Source organism: Oncorhynchus masou, chromosome 11 (genome assembly GCF_036934945.1).
Source record: "Oncorhynchus masou masou isolate Uvic2021 chromosome 11, UVic_Omas_1.1, whole genome shotgun sequence".
Classification (NCBI taxonomy): Eukaryota; Metazoa; Chordata; class Actinopteri; order Salmoniformes; family Salmonidae; genus Oncorhynchus; species Oncorhynchus masou.
The window spans coordinates 18,072,193-18,097,613 of record NC_088222.1 but is presented as its reverse complement, the minus strand read 5'-3'; the positions used below and the strand labels follow the sequence as shown (position 1 = coordinate 18,097,613).

The window sequence follows — 25,421 nt, the reverse complement described above, 5'->3', positions numbered from 1 at the left end:
GTCCTGATTGGTGGAGTGCTGCAGAGATGGTTGTCCTTCTGGAAGGTTCTCCCATCTCCACAGAGGAACTCTGGAGCTCTGTCAGAGTGACCATAGGGATCTTGGTCACCTTTCGCTGACCAAGGCCCTTCTCCCCAATTGCTCAGTTTGGCCGGACGGTCAGCTCTAGGAAGAGTCTTGGTGGTTCCAAACTTCATCCATTTAAGAATGATGAAGACCATTGTGTTCTTGGGTACCTTCAATACTGCAGATATGTTTGGGCACCCCTCCCCAGGTCTGTGCCTCGACACAATCCTGTCTCTGAGCTCTAAGGAGAATTCCTTCAACCTCATGGCTTAGTATTTTCTCAGACCTGCACTGTCAACTGTGGGACCTTATATAGACAGGTGTGTGCCTTTCCAAATCATGTCCAATCAATTGAATTTACTACAGGTGGACTCCTATCAAGTTGTAGAAACATCTCAAGGATGATCAATGGAGCCCGATTTTGAGTCTCATAGCAAAGGGTCTGAATACTTATGCAACATTTCAAAAAACCTGTTTTCGCTTTGTCATTATGGGGTATTGTGTAGCCTAGAGCGATTTTCTAGGTTAGCTGGCCAGCTATTGTCGTTCTTCTAACGTAGCTAGCCAGCTAGCCCCCGAATAGCAGCACTGTAGTACTATTACAGTACAACGGTTTGTTTTGTTTGATCGTAGCTAGCTAGCTACATAGCCGTCTTTGTATCTAAGACAATTGTGTAGCCTAGAGCGATTTTCTAGGCTAGCCAGCCAGCTATTGTCGTTCTTTTAAAGTAACGGAACGCAATCAACCTTGCTAGCTAGCCAGCTAGCCCCCGAATAGCAGCACTGTAGAAACTATTACACTCGACGGAACGACTTGATTAGTGTAGTGTCAACATCGCAGCCACTACCAGCTAGCCTACTCCAGCAGTACTGTTTCATTTCAATCATTTTAGTCAATAAGATTCTTGCTACGTAGCTTAACTTTCTGAACATTCGAGACGTGTAGTCCACTTGTCATTCCAATCTCCTTTGCATTAGCGTAGCCTCTTCTGTACCCTGTTAACTATGTGTCTATCTATCCCTGTTCTCTCCTCTCTGCACAGACCATACAAACGCTCCCCACCGCGTGGCCGCGGCCACCCTAATCTGGTGGTCCCAGCGCGCACGACCCACGTGGAGTTCCTGGTCTCCGGTAGCCTCTGGAACTGCCGATCTGCGGCCAACAAGGCAGAGTTCATCTCAGCCTATGCCTCCCTCCAGTCCCTCGACTTCCTGGCACTGACGGAAACATGGATCACCACAGATAACACTGCTACTCCTACTGCTCTCTCTTCGTCCGCCCACGTGTTCTCGCACACCCCGAGAGCTTCTGGTCAGCGGGGTGGTGGCACCGGGATCCTCATCTCTCCCAAGTGGTCATTCTCTCTCTCTCCCCTTACCCATCTATCTATCGCCTCCTTTGAATTCCATGCTGTCACAGTTACCAGCCCTTTCAAGCTTAACATTCTTATCATTTATCGCCCTCCAGGTTCCCTCGGAGAGTTCATCAATGAGCTTGATGCCTTGATAAGCTCTTTTCCTGAGGACGGCTCACCTCTCACAGTCCTGGGCGACTTTAACCTCCCCACGTCTACCTTTGACTCATTCCTCTCTGCCTCCTTCTTTCCACTCCTCTCCTCTTTTGACCTCACCCTCTCACCTTCCCCCTACTCACAAGGCAGGCAATACGCCGACCTCATCATCTTTACTAGATGCTGTTCTTCCACTAACCTCACTGCAACTCCCTCCAAGTCTCCGACCACTACCTTGTATCCTTTTCCCTCTCGCTCTCATCCAACACTTCCCACACTGCCCCTACTCGGATGGTATCGCGCCGTCCCAACCTTCGCTCTCTCTCCCCCGCTACTCTTTCCTCTTCCATCCTTTCATCTCTTCCCTCTGCTCATACCTTCTCCAACCTTTCTCCTGACTCTGCCTCCTCAACCCTCCTCTCCTCCCTTTCTGCATCCTTTGACTCTCTATGTCCCCTATCCTCCAGGCCGGCTCGGTCCTCCCCTCCCGCTCCGTGGCTCGATGACTCATTGCGAGCTCACAGAACAGAGCTCCGGGCAGCCGAGCGGAAATGGAGGAAAACTCGCCTCCCTGCGGACCTGGCATCCTTTCACTCCCTCCTCTCTACATTTTCCTCCTCTGTCTCTGCTGCTAAAGCCACTTTCTACCACTCTAAATTCCAAGCATCTGCCTCTAACCCTAGGAAGCTCTTTGCCACCTTCTCCTCCCTCCTGAATCCTCCCCCCTCCCCCCTCCTCCCTCTCTGCAGATGACTTCGTCAACCATTTTGAAAAGAAGGTCGACGACATCCGATCCTCGTTTGCTAAGTCAAACGACACCGCTGGTTCTGCTCACACTGCCCTACCCTGTGCTCTGACCTCTTTCTCCCCTCTCTCTCCAGATGAAATCTCGCTTCTTGTGACGGCCGGCCGCCCAACAACCTGCCCGCTCGACCCTATCCCCTCCTCTCTCCTCCAGACCATTTCCGGGGACCTTCTCCCTTACCTCACCTCGCTCATCAACTCATCCCTGACCGCTGGCTACGTCCCTTCCGTCTTCAAGAGAGCGAGAGTTGCACCCCTTCTGAAGAAACCTACACTCGATCCCTCCGATGTCAACAACTACAGACCAGTATCCCTTCTTTCTTTTCTCTCCAAAACTCTTGAACGTGCCGTCCTTGGCCAGCTCTCCCGCTATCTCTCTCAGAATGACCTTCTTGATCCAAATCAGTCAGGTTTCAAGACTAGTCATTCAACTGAGACTGCTCTTCTCTGCATCACGGAGGCGCTCCGCACTGCTAAAGCTAACTCTCTCTCCTCTGCTCTCATCCTTCTAGACCTATCGGCTGCCTTCGATACTGTGAACCATCAGATCCTCCTCTCCACCCTCTCCGAGTTGGGCATCTCCGGCGCGGCCCACGCTTGGATTGCGTCCTACCTGACAGGTCGCTCCTACCAGGTGGCGTGGCGAGAATCTGTCTCCGCCACGCGCCTCACCACTGGTGTCCCCCAGGGCTCTGTTCTAGGCCCTCTCCTATTCTCGCTATACACCAAGTCACTTGGCTCTGTCATAACCTCACATGGTCTCTCCTATCATTGCTATGCAGACGACACACAATTAATCTTCTCCTTTCCCCTTCTGATGACCAGGTGGCGAATCGCATCTCTGCATGTCTGGCAGACATATCAGTGTGGATGACGGATCACCACCTCAAGCTGAACCTCGGCAAGACGGAGCTGCTCTTCCTCCCGGGGAAGGACTGCCCGTTCCATGATCTCGCCATCACGGTTGACAACTCCATTGTGTCCTCCTCCCAGAGCGCTAAGAACCTTGGCGTGATCCTGGACAACACCCTGTCGTTCTCAACCAACATCATGGCGGTGGCCCGTTCCTGTAGGTTCATGCTCTACAACATCCGCAGAGTACGACCCTGCCTCACACAGGAAGCGGCGCAGGTCCTAATCCAGGCACTTGTCATCTCCCGTCTGGATTACTGCAACTCGCTGTTGGCTGGGCTCCCTGCCTGTGCCATTAAACCCCTACAACTCATCCAGAACGCCGCAGCCCGTCTGGTGTTCAACCTTCCCAAGTTCTCTCACGTCACCCCGCTCCTCCGCTCTCTCCACTGGCTTCCAGTTGAAGCTCGCATCCGCTACAAGACCATGGTGCTTGCCTACGGAGCTGTGAGGGGAACGGCACCGCAGTACCTCCAGGCTCTGATCAGGCCCTACACCCAAGCAAGGGCACTGCGTTCATCCACCTCTGGCCTGCTCGCCTCCCTACCATTGAGGAAGTACAGTTCCCGCTCAGCCCAGTCAAAACTGTTCGCTGCTCTGGCCCCCCAATGGTGGAACAAACTCCCCACGACGCCAGGACAGCGGAGTCAATCACCACCTTCCGGAGACACCTGAAACCCCACCTCTTCAAGGAATACCTAGGATAGGATAAGTAATCCTTCTCACCACCCCCCCCTTAATGATTTAGATGCACTATTGTAAAGTGGCTGTTCCACTGGATGTCAGAAGGTGAATTCACCAATTTGTAAGTCGCTCTGGATAAGAGCGTCTGCTAAATGACTTAAATGTAATGTAAATGTATTGTGTGTAGATTGACAAGGGAAATTTAAAAATATATATATTTCAGAATAAGGCTGTAATGTAACTAAATGTGGAAAAAGTCAAGGTGTCTGAATAGCTTCTGAAATCTCTGTACATTTCTAGACATCTTTGAAAGACAGTCAGGTAAAGAGTTTTTTTGTCTTAAAGAGGCAGTGTTGTATTTTGAGAAAGGCTTGAATAAAATAAGTAGCCAATAGACAGAGGGTAGCATAATGTGTCTGGTTCTCTGTAATTATGGTGTGGGAATAATGACACATTTTATTTTGTAAAGTGGTTTCTTGCATCGAACAACACAACATTTTCAGTCACCTCCTTGTCTAAAGGACAAGTGGATAAACAGGTTAATGTCAAGCCCTGCATGTTTTTTTCAAAAGTCTCATGGAATGGGCTCCTGATTAGCGCAGGGGTCGAAGACACTGCATTACAGTGCAAGAGGTGTCACTGCAGTACCTGATTCGAATCCAGACTGCATCACATCCGGCCGTTAAAATGTTGTGGGATGCATTTTCTCCATTATTTTTGATGGTAGGCCACTCTGGTAGGCTTACATTATGATCAAATAGCCACGGTTGCGTACTTGGTCACTGTTAAAACTGTACTTTAAAGTGGGTACAGGCTCCATGTTCACAGTAACTTCAAGTGTGTACAGCCTCAGTGTTCACAGTAACATCAAGTGGGTACAGCATCAGTGTTCACAGTAACTTCAAGTGGGTACAGCCTCAGTGTTCACAGTAACATCAAGTGTGTACAGCCTCAGTGTTCACAGTAACTTCAAGTGTGTACAGCCTCAGTGTTCACAGTAACTTCAAGTGGGTACAGCCTCAGTGTTCACAGTAACATCAAGTGTGTACAGCCTCAGTGTTCACAGTAACTTCAAGTGTGTACAGCCTCAGTGTTCACAGTAACTTCAAGTGGGTACAGCCTCAGTGTTCACAGTAACTTCAAGTGGGTACAGCCTCAGTGTTCACAGTAACTTAAAGTGGGTACAGCCTCAGTGTTCACAGTAACTTAAAGTGGGTACAACCTCAGTGTTCACAGTAACTTAAAGTGGGTACAGCCTCAGTGTTCACAGTAAAAGCACGCTAGACGTTGCACAGAATTTCCACAATGTTGAAGTTTGCGCCCATCAGACCAAAAATTTGCTCAATGCTGAAAAAAATTAGAGGGAACATTGCTGTAGGCTGTGAAAATATGTTGTTTTAGTTTTTCTTTTAAAAATCCATGCCATTGTTTACTTCATTGTGCTCCATTGTGCTCCTTCACATATATACTCTATATGCCATTTAGCAAAGTGTGCGTACAGTAGAACCCACTACCATGGCGTTACAAGCACCATGCTCTACCAACTGAGCTACAAAATAATAATAATGATCAGTGTCTCTCCTCCTCTTTATCCTGTAGGATGGGTCGTCTCAGCAGTGTCTGACGCCCTCCAAGATCCACGTTCTGGTTCTGGTTCTTCACGGGGGTAACATATTAGACACTGGAGCAGGTATACAATATAATAACTATTTTTATAAAGTGGTCAGCACTTAAACAGTTACAGTAAACACTTAAACAGTTACCATAAACACTTAAGCAGTTACCTTAAACACTTAAACAGTTACCTTAAACACTTAAGCAGTGTTCTCACTTTGTTTATTCTTGTAAAGACAATGTAACAATTTTGTATTTACTCATAATTACTCCCAGGTGAGCCAAGTAGTAAGCAGGCTGACGTCAACACTCTGAGTGGAGCATTTGAGACTGTGATGAGAGTGCATTACCCAGCAGCCCTAGGACGCATTGCCATCCGCATGGTTCCCTGCCCGGCGGTGTGTGCCGACGCCTATTCACAGGTTTCCAAGTGAGTACACAGGTTTCCAAGTGAGCACACGCACGCACACACACACACACACACACACACACAAACACACACTCTAACCCTCGCTCCTCTCTCTCTGGTCCAGTCTCAGTCCCTATAGTTTTGATGAGGGCTGCCTTTCCAACAGTCAGGACCACATCCCTCTGGCTGCACTGCCTCTATTGGCCACTTCCGCTCCGCAGTACCAAGACGCCGTGGCAACCGTCATCCAAAGAGCCAATCAGGTGTATGGAGACTTTATCAGGTCCTTGGAAGGGGCATCCTTCTCCGGACAGGTCAGTGCAGGAGTCAGGGGTCAAAGTTTAGGGGTTAGTGATTTTTGCTGATTATACAATACAGTGAGCTCCAAAAGTGTTGGGACAGTGGTAAATATTTGTTTTTGGATTTGTACTCCAGCATTGAAATGATACAATGACTGTGCAGTTAATGTTCAAACTGTCAGCTTTAATTTGAGGGTACTTTCATCCTTATTGAGTGATCCGTTTAAAAATGACTTTTTGTACATAGTCCTCCCCCCCAAAGTATTGGGACTAATTCACTTATATGTGTATTAAAGTAGTCAAATGTTTAGTATTTGTTGGATGCATTTGCTGTTTGTTTTGGTTGTGTTTCAGATTATTTTATGCCCAATATAAATGAATGGTAAATAATGTATTGTGTCATTTTGGAGTCACTTTTATTGTAAATAAGAATAGAATATGTTTCTAAACACTTCTACATGAATTTGGATGCTGCCATGATTATGAATTGTCCTGAATGAATCATCAATAACGATGAGTGAGAAAGTTACAGAGGCATAAATATCATACCCCCCCAAAAATGCTAACCTCCCCTTTTACTTTATAGTAATGGTGAGAGGTTAGCTTGTCTTGGGGGCATGATGTTTGTGCGTCTGTAACTTTCTCATTCATCAATATTCATGATAACCTCAACGCTACTGTATCATTTCAAATCCAAAGTGCTGGAGTACAGAGCCAAAACAACTAAACATGTGTCACTGTCCCAATACTTTTGGGGCTCACTGTATGTACTGTATGTATTCAATTTAAATCTGTGTATTCTCTCCTCCTGTAGGTGTGTGTGATCGGGGACTGTGTAGGTGGTATCCTAGGGTTTGATGCGCTGTGCAGCAGTAACGTCATCGTTTCAGAAAGCCAGAACAGCAGTAGACGAGGCAGCACCGTCAGCGTACAGGTACCTCTGTCTCCTTTAATTCCATCCCACAGGGCTACTCGAGGACTAAAAAGCACTTTCAATGTAACTCTCTTAATCTCTGTCTGGGAAACCGGTCCTATCTGTTGCATAGATCTGACAGCTACTAACTATGTGTGCCCTCTCTCTCCCCCTCTCCCTCTCTTTCTCTCCCCCTCCCCTCCCCCTCCTCCTCCGTCTCTCCAGGACACAGACCTCCTCTCCCCTGGCATCATAATAAACAGTGTCTCTCTGTCTTCTCCGTCTTCTCCGACTCTGGAGGGCAGTCGCCATCTTAGTCGCAGTAACATTGACATCCCTCGCAGCTCAGGGCCTGACGACCCCAAGAGAATGCTGCCTCGCAAACGCAGCGACTCCTCCACCTACGAACTAGACACCATCAAACACCACCAGGCATTCCTGTCCAGGTCAGACACACACGCACATTCAAGGTATAGCTACATTGACCGACCTTTGTTATCAAATGTTAACTTTTCTACTGTTTATTTTTCCCCCCACTCTTTTGCCGTCCCATCTCTCTCCCCCCGTCTCTCCAGTCTCCATAGCAGTGTATTGAGAACAGACTCAGGTTCGAGGCGCTCCAGCGGGAGTACCATGCTAGAGGGAGGGAGGCTGGACTTCGAGGTGGCAGACTTCTTCCTCTTTGGTTCACCTCTGGGGCTGGTGCTGGCACTGAGGAAGACTGTGGTGCCGTCCATAGATGGTGAGGGACACCTTCATCAGTGGTTGATCTCACTAGCCTGGGTGTGAATATATTACTGCTGCAGCCAACAGTCTTTGCCATGCATGGAGTTGACTTTTTAAGGAGTTGGCTTAAGCAGAAATAGACTATTTGCTAAGTTGGCACTTTTCATGATTGCATTCATGTGTGCAGTCTTTGATTTTGCGTTCAGCCAATTCAAACATTCAGCCGATTCAAACATTCAGCCAATTCAAACATATCAAACATTCATCCAATTCAAACATATCAAACATTCAGGTAATTCAAACATATCAAACATTCAGCCAATTCAAACATATCAAACATTCAGGTAATTCAAACATTCAGCCAATTCAAACATATCAAATATTCAGGTAATTCAAACATATCAAACATTCAGCCAATTCAAACATAATAAACATTCTGACTTTTTAAACATATAAGTGAGAATTTGTAAACTAAGCCACTCAGCATCTGTGTGATGAGAGTGACGTTTCCTGCAGCTGTGGGGTCCGGCTCTGCCGGGACATGGCTAAGTGAGGTCACATCATAGTTCAGAGATTAGAGGTCATGTTTTACTCTGATGCCAGACATCCATTAGCTGTGACATTTAAGACACAACATGGTCCAAAGTAAACTAAGAACTAAGATAAATAGAAGGTTTAGGAAGGAGCTGAGAGGCAGCAGAGGAAACAGACGGGGTTGTGACACAGATTCTTCAGGGGTTCCATGGAGTTCTAGAGAGTTCCAGAGACATGACTCATCAGCAGTTGCCTTTGTCACTTCTGGACCCTGGAGACAAGAAGCTTTGATTGAAGTTGTCCATAGTTCCGCAATTGTTTGGTCAAATGATTTTCAATATGTGAGCTTTGGAAATAACTTGGATGGCTGTTGTTCTTTTTCACTGCTCTTTTCCTCATCTCTCTCTCTCTCCCCCATCTTTCTCTCTCCATCTCTCTCTCTTTTTCTCTCAATTCAATTCCATTCAAAGGGCTTTATTGGCATGGGCAACATGTTTACATTGCCAAAGCAAGTGAAGTAGAAAATAAATAAAAGTTAAATAAACACTTAAGAGTAAACATTACACTCAAATGAATATTTCAAATGTCATGTTATGGCTATATACAGTGTTGTAACAATATGCAAATAGTTAAAGTACAAAAGGGAAAATAAATAAGGGTTGTATTTTTAATGGTGTTTGTTCTTCACTGGTTGCCCATTTTCTTGTGGCAACAGGTCACAAATCTTAATGCTGTGATGGCACACTGTGGTATTTCACCCAGTAGATATGGGAGTTTATCAAAATTAGATTTGTTTTCAAATTCTTTGTGGGTCTGTGTAATCTGAGGGAAATATGTGTCATACATTGGGCAGGAGGTTAGGAAGTGCAGCTCAGTTTCCACCTCATTGTCTTGGTAGTGTGCACATAGCCTGTTTTCTCTTGAGAACCAGGTCTGCCCACGGTGGCTTCTCTCAATAGCAAGGCTAAGCTCACTGAGTCTGTACATAATCAATGCTTTCCTTAATTTTAGGTCAGTCACAGTGGTCAGGTATTCTGCCACTGTGTACTCTCTGTTTAGGGCCAAATAGCATTCTAGTTTGCTGTTTTTTTTGTTCATTCTTTCCAACTATCTTTTTGTTTTCTCATGATTTGGTTGGGTCTAATTGTGTTGTTGTCCTGGCGCTCTGTTTGTGTTTTTGAACAGAGCTCTATTACCAGCTTGCTTAGGGGACTCATCTCCAGGTTCATCTCTCTCTAGGTGATGGCTTTGTTATGGAAGGTTTGGGAATTACTTCCTTTTAGGTGCTTGTAGAATTTAACAGGTATTTTCTGGAGTTTGATAATTAGCCGGTATCGGCCTAATTCTGCTCTGTATTGTTTGGTGTTTTACGTTGTCAATTTGTTTTGCAGAATTCTGCATGCAGTCTCAATTTGGTGTTTTTTCCATTTGGTTAATTATTGGTTGATGAGCAGATCCCTGACCTCACAACCATGAAGGGCAATGGGTTCTATAACTGATTCAAGAAGTTGGCATGTCGAATTTGATGTTCCTTTTGGTAGCGTAGAAGGTCCTTCTTACCTTGTCTTTCAGATCGTTCACAGCTTTGTGGAAATGACCTGTGGCACTAATGTTTAGGTCGATGTGTGTATAGTTTTTTGTGTGCACTAGGGCAACGGTGTCTAGATGAAATTTGTATTTGTGGTCCTGGCAACTGGCCCTTTTTTGGAACACCATTATTTTTGTCTTACTGAGATTTACTGTCAGGGCCCAGGTCAGACAGAATCTGTGCAGAAGATCTAGGTGCTGCTGTAGGGTCTCCTTGGTTGGGGACAGAAGCACCAGATCATTAGGAAACAGTAAACATTTGACTTTAGATTGTAGTAGGGGAGGCCTGGTGCTGCAGACTGTTCTAGTGCCCTCACCAATTTGTTTATATATACAGTTGAAGTCGGAAATTTACATACACCTTAGCCAAATATATTTAAACTCATTTTTTCACAATTCCTGACATTTAATCCAAGTAAAAATTCCCTGTTTTATGTCAGTTAGGACTTTATTTTAAGAATGTGAACTGTCAGAATAATAGTAGAGAGAATGATTGATTTATTTCAGCTTTTATTTCTTTCATCACATTCCCAGTGGGTCAGAAGTTTACATACACTCAATTAGTATTTGGTAGCATTGCCTTTAAATTGTTTAACTTGGGTCAAACGTTTCAGGTAGCCTTCCACAAGCTTCCCACAGTAAGTTGGGTGAATTTTGGCCCAGAGCTGGTGTAACTGAGTCAGGTTTGTAGGCCTCCTTGCTCGCACATGCTTTTTCAGTTCTGCCCACAAATTTTCTATGGAATTGAGGTCAGGGCTTTATGATGGCCACACCAATACCTTGACTATGTTGTCCTTAAGACATTTTGCCACAACTTTGGAAGTATGCTTGGGGTCATTGTCCATTTGAAAGACCCATTTGCTACCAAGCTTTGACTTCCTGACTGATGTCTTGAGATGTTGCTTCAATATATCCACATAATTTTCCTCCCTCATGATGTCATCTATTTTGTGAAGTGCACCAGTCCCTCACAACATGATGCTGCCACCCCCGTGCTTCACGGTTGGAATGGTGTTTTTCGGCTTGCAAGTGTCCCCCTTTTTCCTCCAAACATAACGATGGTCATTATGGCCAAACAGTTCTATTTTTGTTTCATCAGCCCAGAGGATATTTCTCCAAAAAGTATGATCTTTGTCCCCATGTGCAGTTGCAAACCGTAGTCTGGCTTTTTTATGGCGGTTTTGGAGCAGTGGCTTCTTCCTTGCTGAGCGGCCTTTCAGGTTATGTTGATATAGGACTCGTTTTACTGTGGATATGGATACTTTTGTACCTGTTTCCTCCAGCATCTTCACAAGGTCCTTTGCTGTTGTTCTGGGATTGATTTGCACTTTTCACACCAAAGTACGTTCATCTCTAGGAGACAGAGCGCATCTCCTTCCTGAGCGGTATGACAGCTGCGTGGTCCCATTGTGTTTATACTTGCGTACTATTGTTTGTACAGATGAACGTGGTACCTTCAGGCATTTGGAAATTGTTCCCAAGGATGAACCAAATTTGTGGAGGTCTACAATTTTTTTTCTGAGGTCTTGGTTGATTTCTTTTGATTTTCCCATGATGTCAAGCAAAGAGGCACTGAGTTTGAAGGTAGGCCTTGAAATACATCCACAGGTACACCTCCAACTGACTCAAATTATGTCAATTAGCCTATCAGAAGCTTCTAAATCCATGACATCATTTTCTGGAATTTTCCAAGCTGTTTGAAGGCACAGTCATATTAGTGTATTGTAACTTCTGACCCACTGGAATTGTGATACAGTTAATTATAAGTGAAATAATCTGTCTGTTAACAATTGTTGCAAGAATTACTTGTGTCATGCACAAAGTAGATGTCCTAACTGACTTGCCAAAACTATAGTTTGTTAACAAGAAATTTGTGGAGTGGTTGAAAAACGAGTTTTAATGACTCCAACCTAAGTGTATTTAAACTTCCGTCTTCAACTGTATGTTGAAGAGGATGGGGCTAAAGCTGCATCCCTGTCTCTTGATTTTATAATGTTGAATGTTTTTCTCCCAACACTGCTTTCCATCAACTTGTATAGCAGACCCTCGTGCTCAAATTGAGTCAAAAGCTTTTTTGAAATCAACAAAGCATGAGAAGAATTTGCCTTTGTTTTGGTTTGTTTGTGAATTAGGGTGTGGAGGGTGAATACGTGGTCTATCGTACGATAATTTGGTTAAAAGCAAATGTGACCTTTGCACAGTACATTGTTTTCACTGATGAAATGTACGAATCTTCTGTTAATGATAATGCAGAGGATTTTTCCAAGGTTGCTGTTGCTCTTGACACATATCCCACGGTAGTCTTTCTCTCTCTCCCTCCAGTCTCATCATTGCGTCCGGCCTGTCAGCAGCTATATAACCTGTTTCATCCAGCGGACCCCTCTGCCTCCCGCCTGGAGCCCCTCCTAGAGAAGAGGTTTCACCAGCTGCCCCCCTTCTGTGTCCCCCGATACCAACGCTTCCCTCTGGGGGACGGACACTCTGCTCTGCTGGGTGAGGATAGATACACACACACACACACCAGAAGTATGTATTTATGAGAGCAAGCACTCAAATCAATCCCTCCAAAAGCAAGCACTCAATTGGCTGTGTGGTTTGCTTTCCATGTCCATATGCTGTCATGGTAGCGTATCTGTGTGCATGTGTTATCAGATATAATGTACTGTGCTTTACATCCGTTCAGTCAGTCTTATTTTTTATTTTTTTAAATTGAACCTTTATTTTTCTAGGCAAGTCAGTTAAGAACAAATTCTTATTTTACAACGATGGCCTACCCCGTCCAAACTCTCCCCTGACCCAGATGATGCTGGGCTAATTGTGCGCCGTCCTATAGGACTCAGCAGTTATTACGCACTGAACCTGTCTGTAGTCTGTTACATACATTTATTTCTGCCTCTCTGTCCCACCCACCCCCCCATGTCTCTTCTGCCTCCCCTGTCCCCATCTCCCTCCCCTGTGTCTCCCCCCTCTCCACATCTCTCGGTCTCCCTCTTGCCCATCTCTCTATCTTCCCCTCCTCATTCCCCAGTGGAGACTATGCAGAGTAACCCCCATCTCCTGTTGGAGTCAGTACCCCTGCGTTGCCAGGAGGGGGGCGTCAGTGAGACCTCCATCCCCGTCCCTGTACGCAGCTGGCCCCAGCAGGCATCACAGCTCAACGACAGTGTGTACCCTTTCTCTGTCTCTGTCTGTCTGTCCACTGCTTGGTTCCCTTTCGCTGTTGCTCTGTCTGTCTGTCTGAGTGTCTGTGTCTCTAACTCTCTTTGTCTTTAAAATGTAAATGATTGCCTGATCAAAACTCTCTCCCTCTCTTCCTCCTCTCTCTCTCTCACTCACTCACTCACTCACTCACTCACTCACTCACTCACTCACTCACTCACTCACTCACTCACTCACTCACTCACTCATTCCCTCCATAGCGGACATGCTTGTGGACACCCAGTACCCGTCCTCCCCGCTGACTGGACCCCCCCACTCCAGGGGCCCCCGTAGGTCCAGTGAGGCCAGCATCGCTAGCCAGGTGTCAGGCTTGGCCGACTCATACACCGCCTCCAACATCACCAACAGTCAGTATGGACTTTATACTGTTTATACTGTTAACAGCAGTGTTTGTGGCTCAGAGAGAGATGAAATGTTTCACACTTTGTTTATTTCTTCTTTTGTACCGTCTGTTTTGTTGTTCCGTAGCTACTAAATGCTATAGCAGTTCATCTAAGAAGCTGGGTCTCCTCTCCCAGCTTGCGCTTTCTAAACTCCCCTCGAGGAGCCCCTCTCCACGAGCCAGGAAGAAGATACGACCCTTCCTCACTCTCAGACACACCGACTCAGAGCAGGGTGACGATGATGTCACCTCTGACATCACTTCCTCTGATGTCTCCTCAGACCTGCCCTCTGACTTCACTGATGTCACCTCTGACATCACCGATACGAACTCTGACCCTCCGTCGCCAGATATGCTGATGGACATAGAGCAAGGTAGTCTGGGTACTGTAGTTTTCCTGGAAGGATGAAGGTTTGAATCCTGTGTGACCCCCAGGACACTCATCTGTGTGCCCTGTCATTGGTCACCTTCCAGCTACAGTTGAACCATCACACTGTATTAGATGTCCTCTCCCTCCTTTTCTCCTCTACAGCATTTACCCTGTACTGTACTGCAGTGGTTCCCAAACAGGAGTTATGGCAATGTCCTCAATCAAGGACCGGATTAACCCTATCAGTCCCGAGACCCCAGCAAAAATCGTCTTTTTATTTATCTGACTTTCATTGATCTGCATGTCCAGACCTCATATTTAACCATTTTCTTTTCAGGACAAAATTTGACATAAACAGTTGCATTCATGAGTTTTATTGACTAATGTCAATAAAACAAATAAGGTCTGCCAAAGCAAACACCTGATAAAAATGAATTTGAATGAATGCTGTAAGTACAGAATTTGTTTGCTTAGTGGAAAATTAATATCCGACTAGTCAATGACAACTGTGTGGAGTTTGTGAAAACAACTATATGAGCCTATTACAGCATTATAGGCGTTTTTGTAGAAAGACCCCAGGCCCCTTGGGGATCCACCCTTGTCTCACAAACACCCTTGTCTCACAAACAATGCTCTAGCTCCGCCCCCGTTAATCACACAGACTAATCCAATGACACAACCTGTAGTCTGTAGCTCAAACGCACTATGTTTAAAAGGAATTAGAAGTCCAAATTGCACCGGCATCACGGTGGGACTCATTGTGTTAAAATGAGGGACCACTGTTTGGAAATCGCTGATATTGTATGTTACCCTGTCCTTCCTCCTTCCTCCAACCAAATCTGTCCCTCTACTCCAGTTTAATCTGTCCCTGGCCTGAAAGTCCATTCTTCTCCTGTGTGGACTGTGACTCTCCGTCTGTAATATACAGCCTCTCCCTTGTGCTGTACATCTCTGGATGAGCACACTTCCCTCTACTGTGGAACCCCTCTTTGTCTGGAACTATCATTGACCAGAAATATGTCGATCTCTTTTTCTAACACTATCTTCTTTTCTCAACCGTGATTACCTATCGCTTGTTTTATGCCAGGACTGTTTCTTCTCTCTCACTCTCTCTCCCTAGTTGCGTCTCGGTGGTGGGGCAGCAAGCGGATGGACTTTGCCCTGTACTGTCCTGATGCCCTCACAGCCTTCCCCACTGTAGCTCTGCCTCACCTCTTCCATGCTTCATACTGGGAGTCCACTGACGTTGTCTCCTTCCTACTCAGACAGGTACTGGTTATGAATGCCCTATGAATGTTTACAGCATAATAAAGGCATTGCCTCCTTTGACCTGTTATAAGGGCTCATGTATTCTATATGAATGCTTATGTAACCATCTCTGTCTGCTTCTCCAGGTGATGAGGCATGAGAACTCTAGTATTCTGGAGCTGGATGGTAAAGAGGTGACCGAGTTCAAGCCTTCTAAACCCAGAGAGAAATGGCTGCGCAAGAGGACACACGTCAAGATCAGGGTGAGCGCAGGCCCCTTCCTAACTGTTAACTCGAAATGACACAATGACAAGGTTCCAGTTTAACAAGGTTTACTATACCGTATGAACACCCACAAAGGTAGCCGTTACACTCAAGGCCAGGTCCATCAACGACTAGACTTCCTGCACATGCTCACTCTTGACTGAGTGATAGCCCCATAATAACAGAAATATAGGGATACATAAAACATGAACTTAGCACTAACCACTTTTAGCCATTAGTGATATCTCAAGTTAATGCATTTATCAGGAGTTTACTAGTTTCTGTATCAGTACAACAATGGTAAATATGTGTGTGTGTGTGTGTGTGTGTGTGTGTGTGTGTGTGTGTGTGTGTGTGTGTGTGTGTGTGTGTGTGTGTGTGTGTGTGTGTGTGTGTGTGTGTGTGTGTGTGTGTGTGTGTGTGTGTGTGTGTGTGTGTGTGTGTAGAACGTTACGGCCAACCACCGTGTGAATGATGCTGTGTTTACTGAGGATGGAACACAGCTGGTGATGGGACGCTTCATGTACGGACCTCTGGACATGGTCACTCTCACTGGGGAGAAGGTAAAGCATCACATTGGGACAAACTTGAGTTCTGCCACTGATTGCAAGACACTGGGATAGAGCCAAACCCTAACTTGAGATACTTCCATGCAACTCAATTTTTGTTTGCATAAATAATTTATTTCTGTCAATGCAACATATGGGCGTGTAATCCGTAACCTCCTCTTGCTCCTCCTCCAGATTGACATCCACATCATGACCCAGCCCCCCTCAGGAGAGTGGATGTACTTTGACACCGAGCTGACCAATAGCAGCGGACGCATCTCCTATGTCATCCCAGAGAGCAAGAGGCTGGGCATTGGAGTTTATCCTGTCAAACTGGTTGTCAGGTAGGTTACAGGATTAATCTGATTAGCTGATTTTCATGGTGTTTTTGAGTATTAAAACAAGCTTTGAATTAAGTGTATTTTTTACAATTCCTCTTTCCTGCACCTCTCCTCCTCTCTCTCTCTCTCTTTTTTGGCCTCCCGTTCCCTTCCTCCCTCTCTCTCTCTCTCTCTCACCCCCTCCCTTCCTCCCTCTCTCTCTCTCTCTCTCGACCCCTCCCTTCCTCCCTCTCTCTCTCTCTCGCCCCCTCCCTTCCCCACTCTCTTAGGGGTGACCATACATTTGCGGACAGCTACCTGACGGTGTTGCCGCGGGGAACAGAGTTTGTAGTGTTCAGTATTGACGGCTCGTTTGCTGCCAGTGTGTCCATCATGGGAAGTGACCCCAAGGTCAGAGCTGGAGCTGTAGATGTGGTCAGGTAGGAACATGATCAGTTTTATTGAGTTTTATTTAATGTGGTTGTAGCTATATGTTTCTGCCCAGGAGTCACACTAGCTAATGTTGACATACAAGTTGTCAATAGTCCCTGGCAATCATCAAATTAATAAATGAATAGACAAGACACCCAACCCTTTGGGCTTCTACTTGTTCACCCACATCCTCGTCTCCCTCCCTCCCTCCCCCAGACACTGGCAGGACCTGGGCTATCTGATAGTGTATGTGACAGGTCGTCCAGACATGCAGAAGCAGCGTGTGGTGGCCTGGCTGTCTCAACATAACTTCCCTCATGGCATCGTGTCCTTCTGTGACGGCCTGGTCCACGACCCCCTCAGACACAAGGCCAACTTCCTCAAGGCCCTCATCTGTGAGGTACAGTAACGGGGGCAGAGATGAGGGTGTAGGGGTAAGGGGTTCGGGCAACACTGGGTGTGAGGAAGGGTAAGTGGGTTGTTCAGGGTGAGGGGACTAGGCGAGGTAGGTTTCTACTGTCAAAATACAATGTGATAGAAACAACAAAACTATCCCTACTGATGTAGTGTTTTTAACTGTCCATTTGTTTGTCTGTCTGTCTGTCTGTCTGTCTGTCTGTCTGTCTGTCTGTCTGTCTGTCTGTCTGTCTGTCTGTCTGTCTGTCTGTCTGTGTGTGTGTGTGTGTGTGTGTGTGTGTGTGTGTGTGTGTGTGTGTGTGTGTGTGTGTGTGTGTGTGTGTGTGTGTGTGTGTGTGTGTGTGTGTGTGTGTGTGTGTGTGTGTGTGTGTGTGTGTAGACCCATATGAAGATCTTTGCTGCTTACGGCTCTACTAAGGACATTTCAGTGTACTCCTCAATAGGCCTGCCCCCGTCACACATCTACATAGTGGGGCGGCCCACCAAGAAGATGTCCAGCCAGTGTCAGGTACTTAACTAGCTCTTAGAAAATACACTGTCCCCTAAAAATAAGTCATACATTCAAGTGTATAATAGGCAGAATCTACCACACACCCAGAGCTGATGAGTTAAGGTGCTGAATCTACCACACACCCAGAGCTGATTAGTTAAGGTGCTGAATCTACCACACACCCAGAGCTGATTAGTTAAGGTGCTGAATCTACCACACACCCAGAGCTGATTAGTTAAGGTGCTGAATCTACCACACACCCAGAGCTGATGAGTTAAGGTGCTGAATCTACCACACACCCAGAGCTGATTAGTTAAGGTGCTGAATCTACCACACACCCAGAGCTGATTAGTTAAGGTGCTGAATCTACCACACACCCAGAGCTGATTAGTTAAGGTGCTGAATCTACCACACACCCAGAGCTGATTAGTTAAGGTGCTGAATCTACCACACACCCAGAGCTGATTAGTTAAGGTGCTGAATCTACCACACACCCAGAGCTGATGAGTTAAGGTGCTGAATCTACCACACACCCAGAGCTGATGAGTTAAGGTGCTGAATCTACCACAAACCCAGAGCTGATTAGTTAAGGTGCTGAATCTAAAACACACCCAGAGCTGATTAGTTAAGGTGCTGAATCTACCACACACCCAGGGCTGATTAGTTAAGGTGCTGAATCTACCACATACCCAGAGCTGATTAGTTAAGGTGCTGAATCTACAACACACCCAGAGCTGATTAGTTAAGGTGCTGAATCTACCACACACCCAGGGCTGATTAGTTAAGGTGCTGAATCTACCACATACCCAGAGCTGATTAGTTAAGGTGCTGAATCTAAAACACACCCAGAGCTGATTAGTTAAGGTGCTGAATCTAAAACACACCCAGAGGTGATTAGTTAAGGTGCTGAATCTAAAACACACCCAGAGCTGATTAGTTAAGGTGCTGAATCTAAAACACACCCAGAGCTGATTAGTTAAGGTGCTGAATCTAAAACACACCCAGAGCTGATTAGTTAAGGTGCTGGAGGCAAAAGGCAAAACTGGATGAACAGGACATAATAAGTGCAAGTGTATAAACAGTCATCTTCCAACTTCCCTTATGAATAAATAGAATGCATAAATGTATCCCTATAGCTGGATAGTTTAGTAGATACATAAAGTGATTGATCTGATCTCTCATCCATTCCTTCCCCTTCTGTCTATCTGATCTCTCATCCATTCCTTCCCCTTCTGTCTATCTGATCTCTCATCCATTCCTTCCCCTTCTGTCTATCTGATCTCTCATCCATTCCTTCCCCTTCTGTCTATCTGATCTCTCATCCATTCCTTCCCCTTCTGTCTATCTGATCTCTCATCCATTCCTTCCCCTTCTGTCTATCTGATCTCTCATCCATTCCTTCCCCTTCTGTCTATCTGATCTCTCTCAGTTCATCCCAGATGGCTATGCGTCTCATCTCTCCCAGCTGGAGTACAGTCAGAGGTCTCGTCCTGCCAAGACCGCCAGTGCCCGTATCGTCCTCCGTAAGGGCAGCTTTGGACTGGGCGCAGCCGGGGGGGACTACCTCCGCAAGCGCAACCACATCCTGCGCTCAATCAACCCAACTGGGGGGGGGGTTTCTAGCTCCTCTGGCCAACCAGGACGTACGGAACGCACGCTGAGCCAATGCGAGGTGGAGAGGGAGAAAGCAGCGGGGACCCAGAGGAGTATGAGTATAGCAGCTGGGTGTTGGGGTCGCACCGGGAGCACCAAGGAGGAGTCAGGAGGGTTACTCAGCCCTAAGTAGGGCTCACCAGACTGGGCTACAGGGGGAGGGGACCCTGCCTGACTGGACATGAGCACCATCTCTGGACTGGCCCTGAGAGAGAGATGGAGAGAGGAGGAAATATGGTGAGAGAGAGAGAAAAAGAAAATTATGTGATGAAAGAGGGGAGGAATAGGGTTAACAGAGGGATGGAAGAGAGGGTCTCTGGGGAAGTGGATATAAAGCCAGAAAGATGGGTGTTGCTCTAACTTTTATGTACATTTTCTAAAGACGTTTCTACCTTATCATGAGAGTCTCACAGTCAAGACTTTTATATTACCTATCTTGGCCACGAAAAGAACTGTAAGGAAAAACGAAACATTTAAACAAACTATCGTAAGCCTTAATCGTTGCCCCCTTGGGGCCTGGAAGGCCCACCCTGGTCCGAGGAATGGTTGAATTTACTCTCTGCATCTAAAGGACAATGGGAATTCACAACCACCCCAGCTCAGGACAGGCCCAGACAGTGGAGCCACCAAAAGAAGTGTCAATGGTGACCTGGAGGTCAGGGTGGTCAGTTTGTAGCCATGGCAACAAGCCAACAACTTCACCTCTGATTTGATCCCTTTATCTTCACTGAGATACTGTCAACAAAGAAGCACCATTTCCCTGAAGAAAGATTGAGGGAAGAGGAGAAGAAAGAGGGAGAAGGATACATGGAAAGAGGGTAGATACAGAGAGAGATGCAAGGCAAAAGGGAGGGAGGGGCAAGGTTATGGATGAGGTGTAGAATTTCCCTCTCGTCTCTATTTTTCTCTACTGTTTCCAGTGTGGTACTACACAGTGATTTGTACTGTCAACGTTGGCTCCACTCCAGTCCTTTTAAGTCAATAACAGAGTAGCTGCAGTACCAGTACCATGTATCTCAGTTTGACCTGTGGGCTGTCCCAGGCCTTAAACACCAACGACATGTTTATGAGTCAGACTCTGAAGGAACCCAGGACTGAGCTTAACAAGGATTGGCTTTGATATAACAGAAGACATTAGTGACACATTTCCTCAGACAGATAACAGCAACAATCCCTTTACCAGACCATTTGCTTGCAATACCTTTGAGCCACCAGTGGTGGGCACTCTCCCACTCTGTTTTCCATAAGCATGATGCTGTTGGTAGTCATCAGTCCATCATGCGGCGCCCCCTAGCGCTCAACGTTTGTCATTACACACAATTCAGTGACCACTGGACTTGACTATGATACTCTGAGGAGTCTGAGCTCTTTCATTCTTGAGGGATGGGATGAATGCTATTCATTAGACATTACTACATTTCAGTCTGGATAAAGACATGCTTTGATTACACTTTATTTTATAGTTCCCCTATCCTGTTTTAGTTTACCTGGTAGTAATACCTCATGATAGACGCCTGCTGATACCAAGTTGTTTCCAACTGTGATTAATTATCTGAAGTACCAGAGAATATACAATGTTATTCCTTAGCAAATACCAGCTGTCATAGGACTATAGAATAATGTGTTACTGATACTTTGACTAAATCTATGGCAACCTGGACACAAAATGAAAGATGAACACCTAACAGAGAAGCAGTAGTAGGGTTGCACCCTTTTCTATCATACTGCCCTGTTGTCTGGCTCCTACTGGTTAGATATTGACATTGATATGAGAGAGTGTTCCTTTATCCTACACTTCAAATATATAGTCCCATTACTAATCACACAAAGCCAACGCAGGGCCAAAACAGCAATCTCTCTCTTAACGGCTGCAGTATCTCAACCTGTTCAACCTTGTTGTTCTTAGCACTAGTTTATGGCGGAGAATCTAGTTACCATCTCATGTAGCTACATATTGTTACCTTTGTAGTGCATGATATAATACCTATTCATTATTGCAGGGTTTGTGTGCTACAGTACTTACACTCGTGTACATTTTTTAAATGTCAGGATTACTTAATAATGTAAGTAAATGTGCCAAGAACAAGACAGTTGTTGGTTAGGTGTGGAAAGATAATGTACCAGGCTGTATCCAACCTTTCCTTTGTGCTGTGTATGGTGAAATGAGTTGGAGCTTGTTGCATTGAGATCATGGCGGCATGGCTTTAACTAAAAGGCTGTGCTGTTATATACTGTATTTTACAGATGTAAATCAGATTAGATCTATGAATTTGTAGATATGTTTTAATCCAACATATTGTCCATATCTAAGTAAAGGACATAATTGCTGATATAGGATGTGGTTATGGATTCACTTATGACTTGAGCGCTTGTAAGCTCCAGCATGTTGCTTTGATTCTAGGGACACTATTGTCATCTACAGTAGGGTGGCAGGTAGCCAAGCTGTTAGAGTATTGGACCAGTAACTGAAAGTTTGCTGGTTTTAATAACCCTGGCTGACAGAGTGAAAAAAATCCCTTATAAAACAACTAATTTGACCAATGTGGTGGGATGTAGGGATACCTAGTCAGTTGTCCAACTGAACATAGCTTCCACATTATCCCAACTCCTCTGAATCAGAGAGGTGCGAAAGGCTGCCATAATTGACATCCATGTCTTCAGCACCCGGGGAACAGTGGGTTAACTACCTTGCTCAGGGGCACAAAGACAGATTCTTACCTTGTCCGCTCAGGGATTCAATCCAGCATCCTTTTGTTTACTGGCCCAACACTCTAATCACTAAACTACCTGCCTCCCTTTGTATGTGGCAATAAAACACCCTTGTATTGTCAACCTAAATGGAAGGTTTGATTTATTGCTATCTGTTATACAACGGGTGGGTCTAATACTGAATGCTGATTGGTTTAGGTGAGGATTGTTCATGTGATTAAAGCAATAGTTTTTGTCAGACATTGATCAGACCAAAAAAATAATAATCTAGTATAATGTCAAGTCCATTTGTTGTGTATGGTAGTTCTAGTTACCTAAGGCCACTTTTGAGGTCTTTAAAAAAAAAAAACGGTTGGAATTTGGTTCTGCAGTGAACTACGATTTTAACTAAGGATGTAGACTAGAGCTGTAGCTGATTGGCTGGAAGGCACTGTGAGGTTTTAGATACAGCCATACTGTCCCCCTCTGGCCTGTGGGTTGGTGATGATGAGCTCGTGGAATGTCCTCCTGCTACAGAGCTGGAGAGCCCAGCCTGTACAGGATCCATGGATGTCTGTCAGTCAGTGTAGATAAGGTGATACTGTATATGTAGGAATATAATGGTTGAGAGGTATTTATTTACATAACTCATGTGGTTACTTAATATGATGGATCTTTCAGGTGAATAGCGCTTTGTTTATGATGATGATCTAGTTGTGAATAGGAGGACCAACAGTCAGTGGAAGGTGTTTGTTTTCTTAGCCAGTGCAATATTATTATTGTTCCAGTCGCAGAACCACAAGCAGACACAGACAGTCAGAGACCACAGCAGAGACAATCTATATATTGTATCTAACATGCACGAGCATAGACAACATAGACAACATCTCGTTCTACTGTCCCGCCCCTTCACACTTCTACTGTCCCTTTACAAAGGTTAACTGTTACGATTTTATAGTGCAAACAAAACTATTTTTCAAACCGGACCATTTTACAAAGTCTTTGACAGAATACTGTATTGCTTCCTATCGTGTGTGAAGGTAGATTTTTTTAGTCAGAATGAAGAAGTGGTTGAATGTGAACATGTGAACGTGAAACTCCATCCGCTATTTGAATTGTATTAGGTGGTGTTCATCATTCAGACTGAGTTAGCCTTCAATACTGTATACAGTATGTATATATCAGTTATGTTAACCACTTAACCGTACAGTATGTCTTGAAATAGAAATGTATGTCAGAAAAAACGTTTATATTTGAGAATATTACAATTATTGCCACTTTAGTAGCAGTCTTGCATGTACTCCTATTAGAGGTCAGTGTACACAATGTACAGGACATGTTCTACTGTATGGGGCTGAAATCTTATTAATAGTTCTACACCGTGTAGAGTTACAGGTACAAGGAGAACTATATAACAATGTGTTCCGTCTGTTCTGTACTAGCATTCCACTCCTTGTCATGACAACATTTTTTTATGGTTGGCATGGCAAGGAGTAATGTAAACCTTTTTTGGGGGGAGGGGGGTCAGTTAATGCTTTTTACTAAGGAGTGTAATATTAGCACAAACAGACTGCATTTCAGGCTAACAATGTGTACTTACACTGTACCTGCTTATGTAGCTACCAATTAAATACATAGATTTCTGAATACTTAATATGCTGTAAAGTGGGACCAATATATTTAGCTACAATACAGTACATACATCAAATGTATGTAATTTACTCAAATATTAATAATATAAAATGTACACAAGCTTAACATGATTATATCCATTAACAGATTGGGAATGTTTTGTACAGTATTAGTACAATACAGTAATGGCATATACTATCACTCTAAATATATAGCTATATAGGGGTAACATATACTGTTTGAGGTGGCAATAATTTAATTATATTTTGATTATATGCAGTTTATTGGACATAAATGTAGAATAGTAGTCATATAATGCATATTTGAATTTGAAGGCATGTACATAAATGAAATAGTGTTCTGTACCTCTTACAATCTCATCCATTTCCCTTTGTAGCAGGTCTGAATTTCAAATGGTTTCAGATAGTTTTTATATTTGACAGTTTATCATGGTTTTCTTTTACAGAAAAACAAAACATCATCATCAGCATTATTAGGCAAGGCCGTAAGACGTATACTTATGTACTTGAAGTGACACATATTTGAAACACCTCCAACAGCAGATCTGTATGCAGATCCCTCACTGTTCGCTCTCTCTCTCCTCTGGTTCATAGCTCACTTTGAACCTTCGAGGGTGAGAGCTCGCTGTATCATTGTCTCTGTACTGTGGAATAAATACAATTGGAAAACAGCACTCTCTCCTTGTAGATTTTATGGTTTATGTGGGATCATTTTATAGCAAAGTATTATTTGTACATGTAGTGTTTTGTTTATGATGATCATTCTATTGTATTAATTGGAGGACCAACAATAATATTGACATAGAGAAACAGACACAGCAGAGGCAACAAATCACACCCAGATCCAGATTTAGTTACCATCATTCCAGAGAAAACATGTGAGTACCTACACTCGTATTACAATCTACTTATGCAACTACTGTATACTACAAAAACATGTATACATCATGTCACAAAACTTTTATTTAAAAAAAATAGCTACATTTAAGCTACAAAGCTGTCATAACTTTGTTGTATAGGCCTACAGAACACCTTTATGAAACAGTCATAACACCTTTATAGTGTTGCAGTATTATTCATAAACATCAAAACACATTTATTCAACATCATTAATAAGTAGTTTTCTAACTAAATACAAACATTAAAGTTGATATTTCTACTGTCACAGTACCAGGCAACAGGCTGGGAGCAGCCTTACAGCATTACCCTGGTAGCAGTTTAGGGGTAAAATGTCTTGCTCAAGGCCACGATGGTAGTAGGGGATGGAACCAGCCCTGGGGAGGAAGCTGGAGAGAGAGGCTGGTGATGGCAGACAACACAATGCCAAAGTGCTTAGAGTTCCACCTAACCAAATATCTACCCCAATCTCTCACATGTTTTTTCCCCCTTTTTTTAAAAACTCTGTTTATTAAGTTTTACACACACACACACACACAAACAAGACAACACAAAGCAATATAAATAATATACTTAACTAGAAAAAAAATACAAATAAAAAGACAAATAAAAAAATAGCTTTAAAGATACCATAATGAGTGCTTGATGTGTGCCCAGAAGTCTGGAAAGAGTCAAAGGTTATTCCACTACCTATGGATAAAAAGCTACATTCACTGGTCCTAATAATCATCATATAAGCTAGCTGACTGTGTTAAGTAAATTATTGAAAAAAAATAGCATCT

The 25,421-nt window shown here is 44.5% G+C and overlaps 1 protein-coding gene across 1 annotated transcript in view; it reads left to right on the top strand.

Moving 5' to 3' along the window:
• The window catches only part of LOC135548234 (membrane-associated phosphatidylinositol transfer protein 2-like), a 55,565-nt gene extending 31,158 nt beyond the window's left edge, over positions 1–24,407 (top strand). The window contains exons 9-26 of the mRNA XM_064977607.1: positions 5,577–5,667; positions 5,868–6,021; positions 6,125–6,314; positions 7,114–7,233; positions 7,438–7,658; positions 7,788–7,954; positions 12,382–12,552; positions 13,088–13,222; positions 13,479–13,625; positions 13,747–14,034; positions 15,151–15,299; positions 15,425–15,541; positions 15,989–16,105; positions 16,286–16,434; positions 16,701–16,850; positions 17,059–17,242; positions 17,639–17,767; positions 19,179–24,407. Coding sequence (XP_064833679.1) covers positions 5,577–5,667; positions 5,868–6,021; positions 6,125–6,314; positions 7,114–7,233; positions 7,438–7,658; positions 7,788–7,954; positions 12,382–12,552; positions 13,088–13,222; positions 13,479–13,625; positions 13,747–14,034; positions 15,151–15,299; positions 15,425–15,541; positions 15,989–16,105; positions 16,286–16,434; positions 16,701–16,850; positions 17,059–17,242; positions 17,639–17,767; positions 19,179–19,535 — 3,036 coding nt within the window. The 3' untranslated portion in view covers positions 19,536–24,407. The remainder of the gene's footprint in view (positions 1–5,576; positions 5,668–5,867; positions 6,022–6,124; positions 6,315–7,113; positions 7,234–7,437; positions 7,659–7,787; positions 7,955–12,381; positions 12,553–13,087; positions 13,223–13,478; positions 13,626–13,746; positions 14,035–15,150; positions 15,300–15,424; positions 15,542–15,988; positions 16,106–16,285; positions 16,435–16,700; positions 16,851–17,058; positions 17,243–17,638; positions 17,768–19,178) is intronic.
• Positions 24,408–25,421: the final 1,014 nt, after the last annotated feature.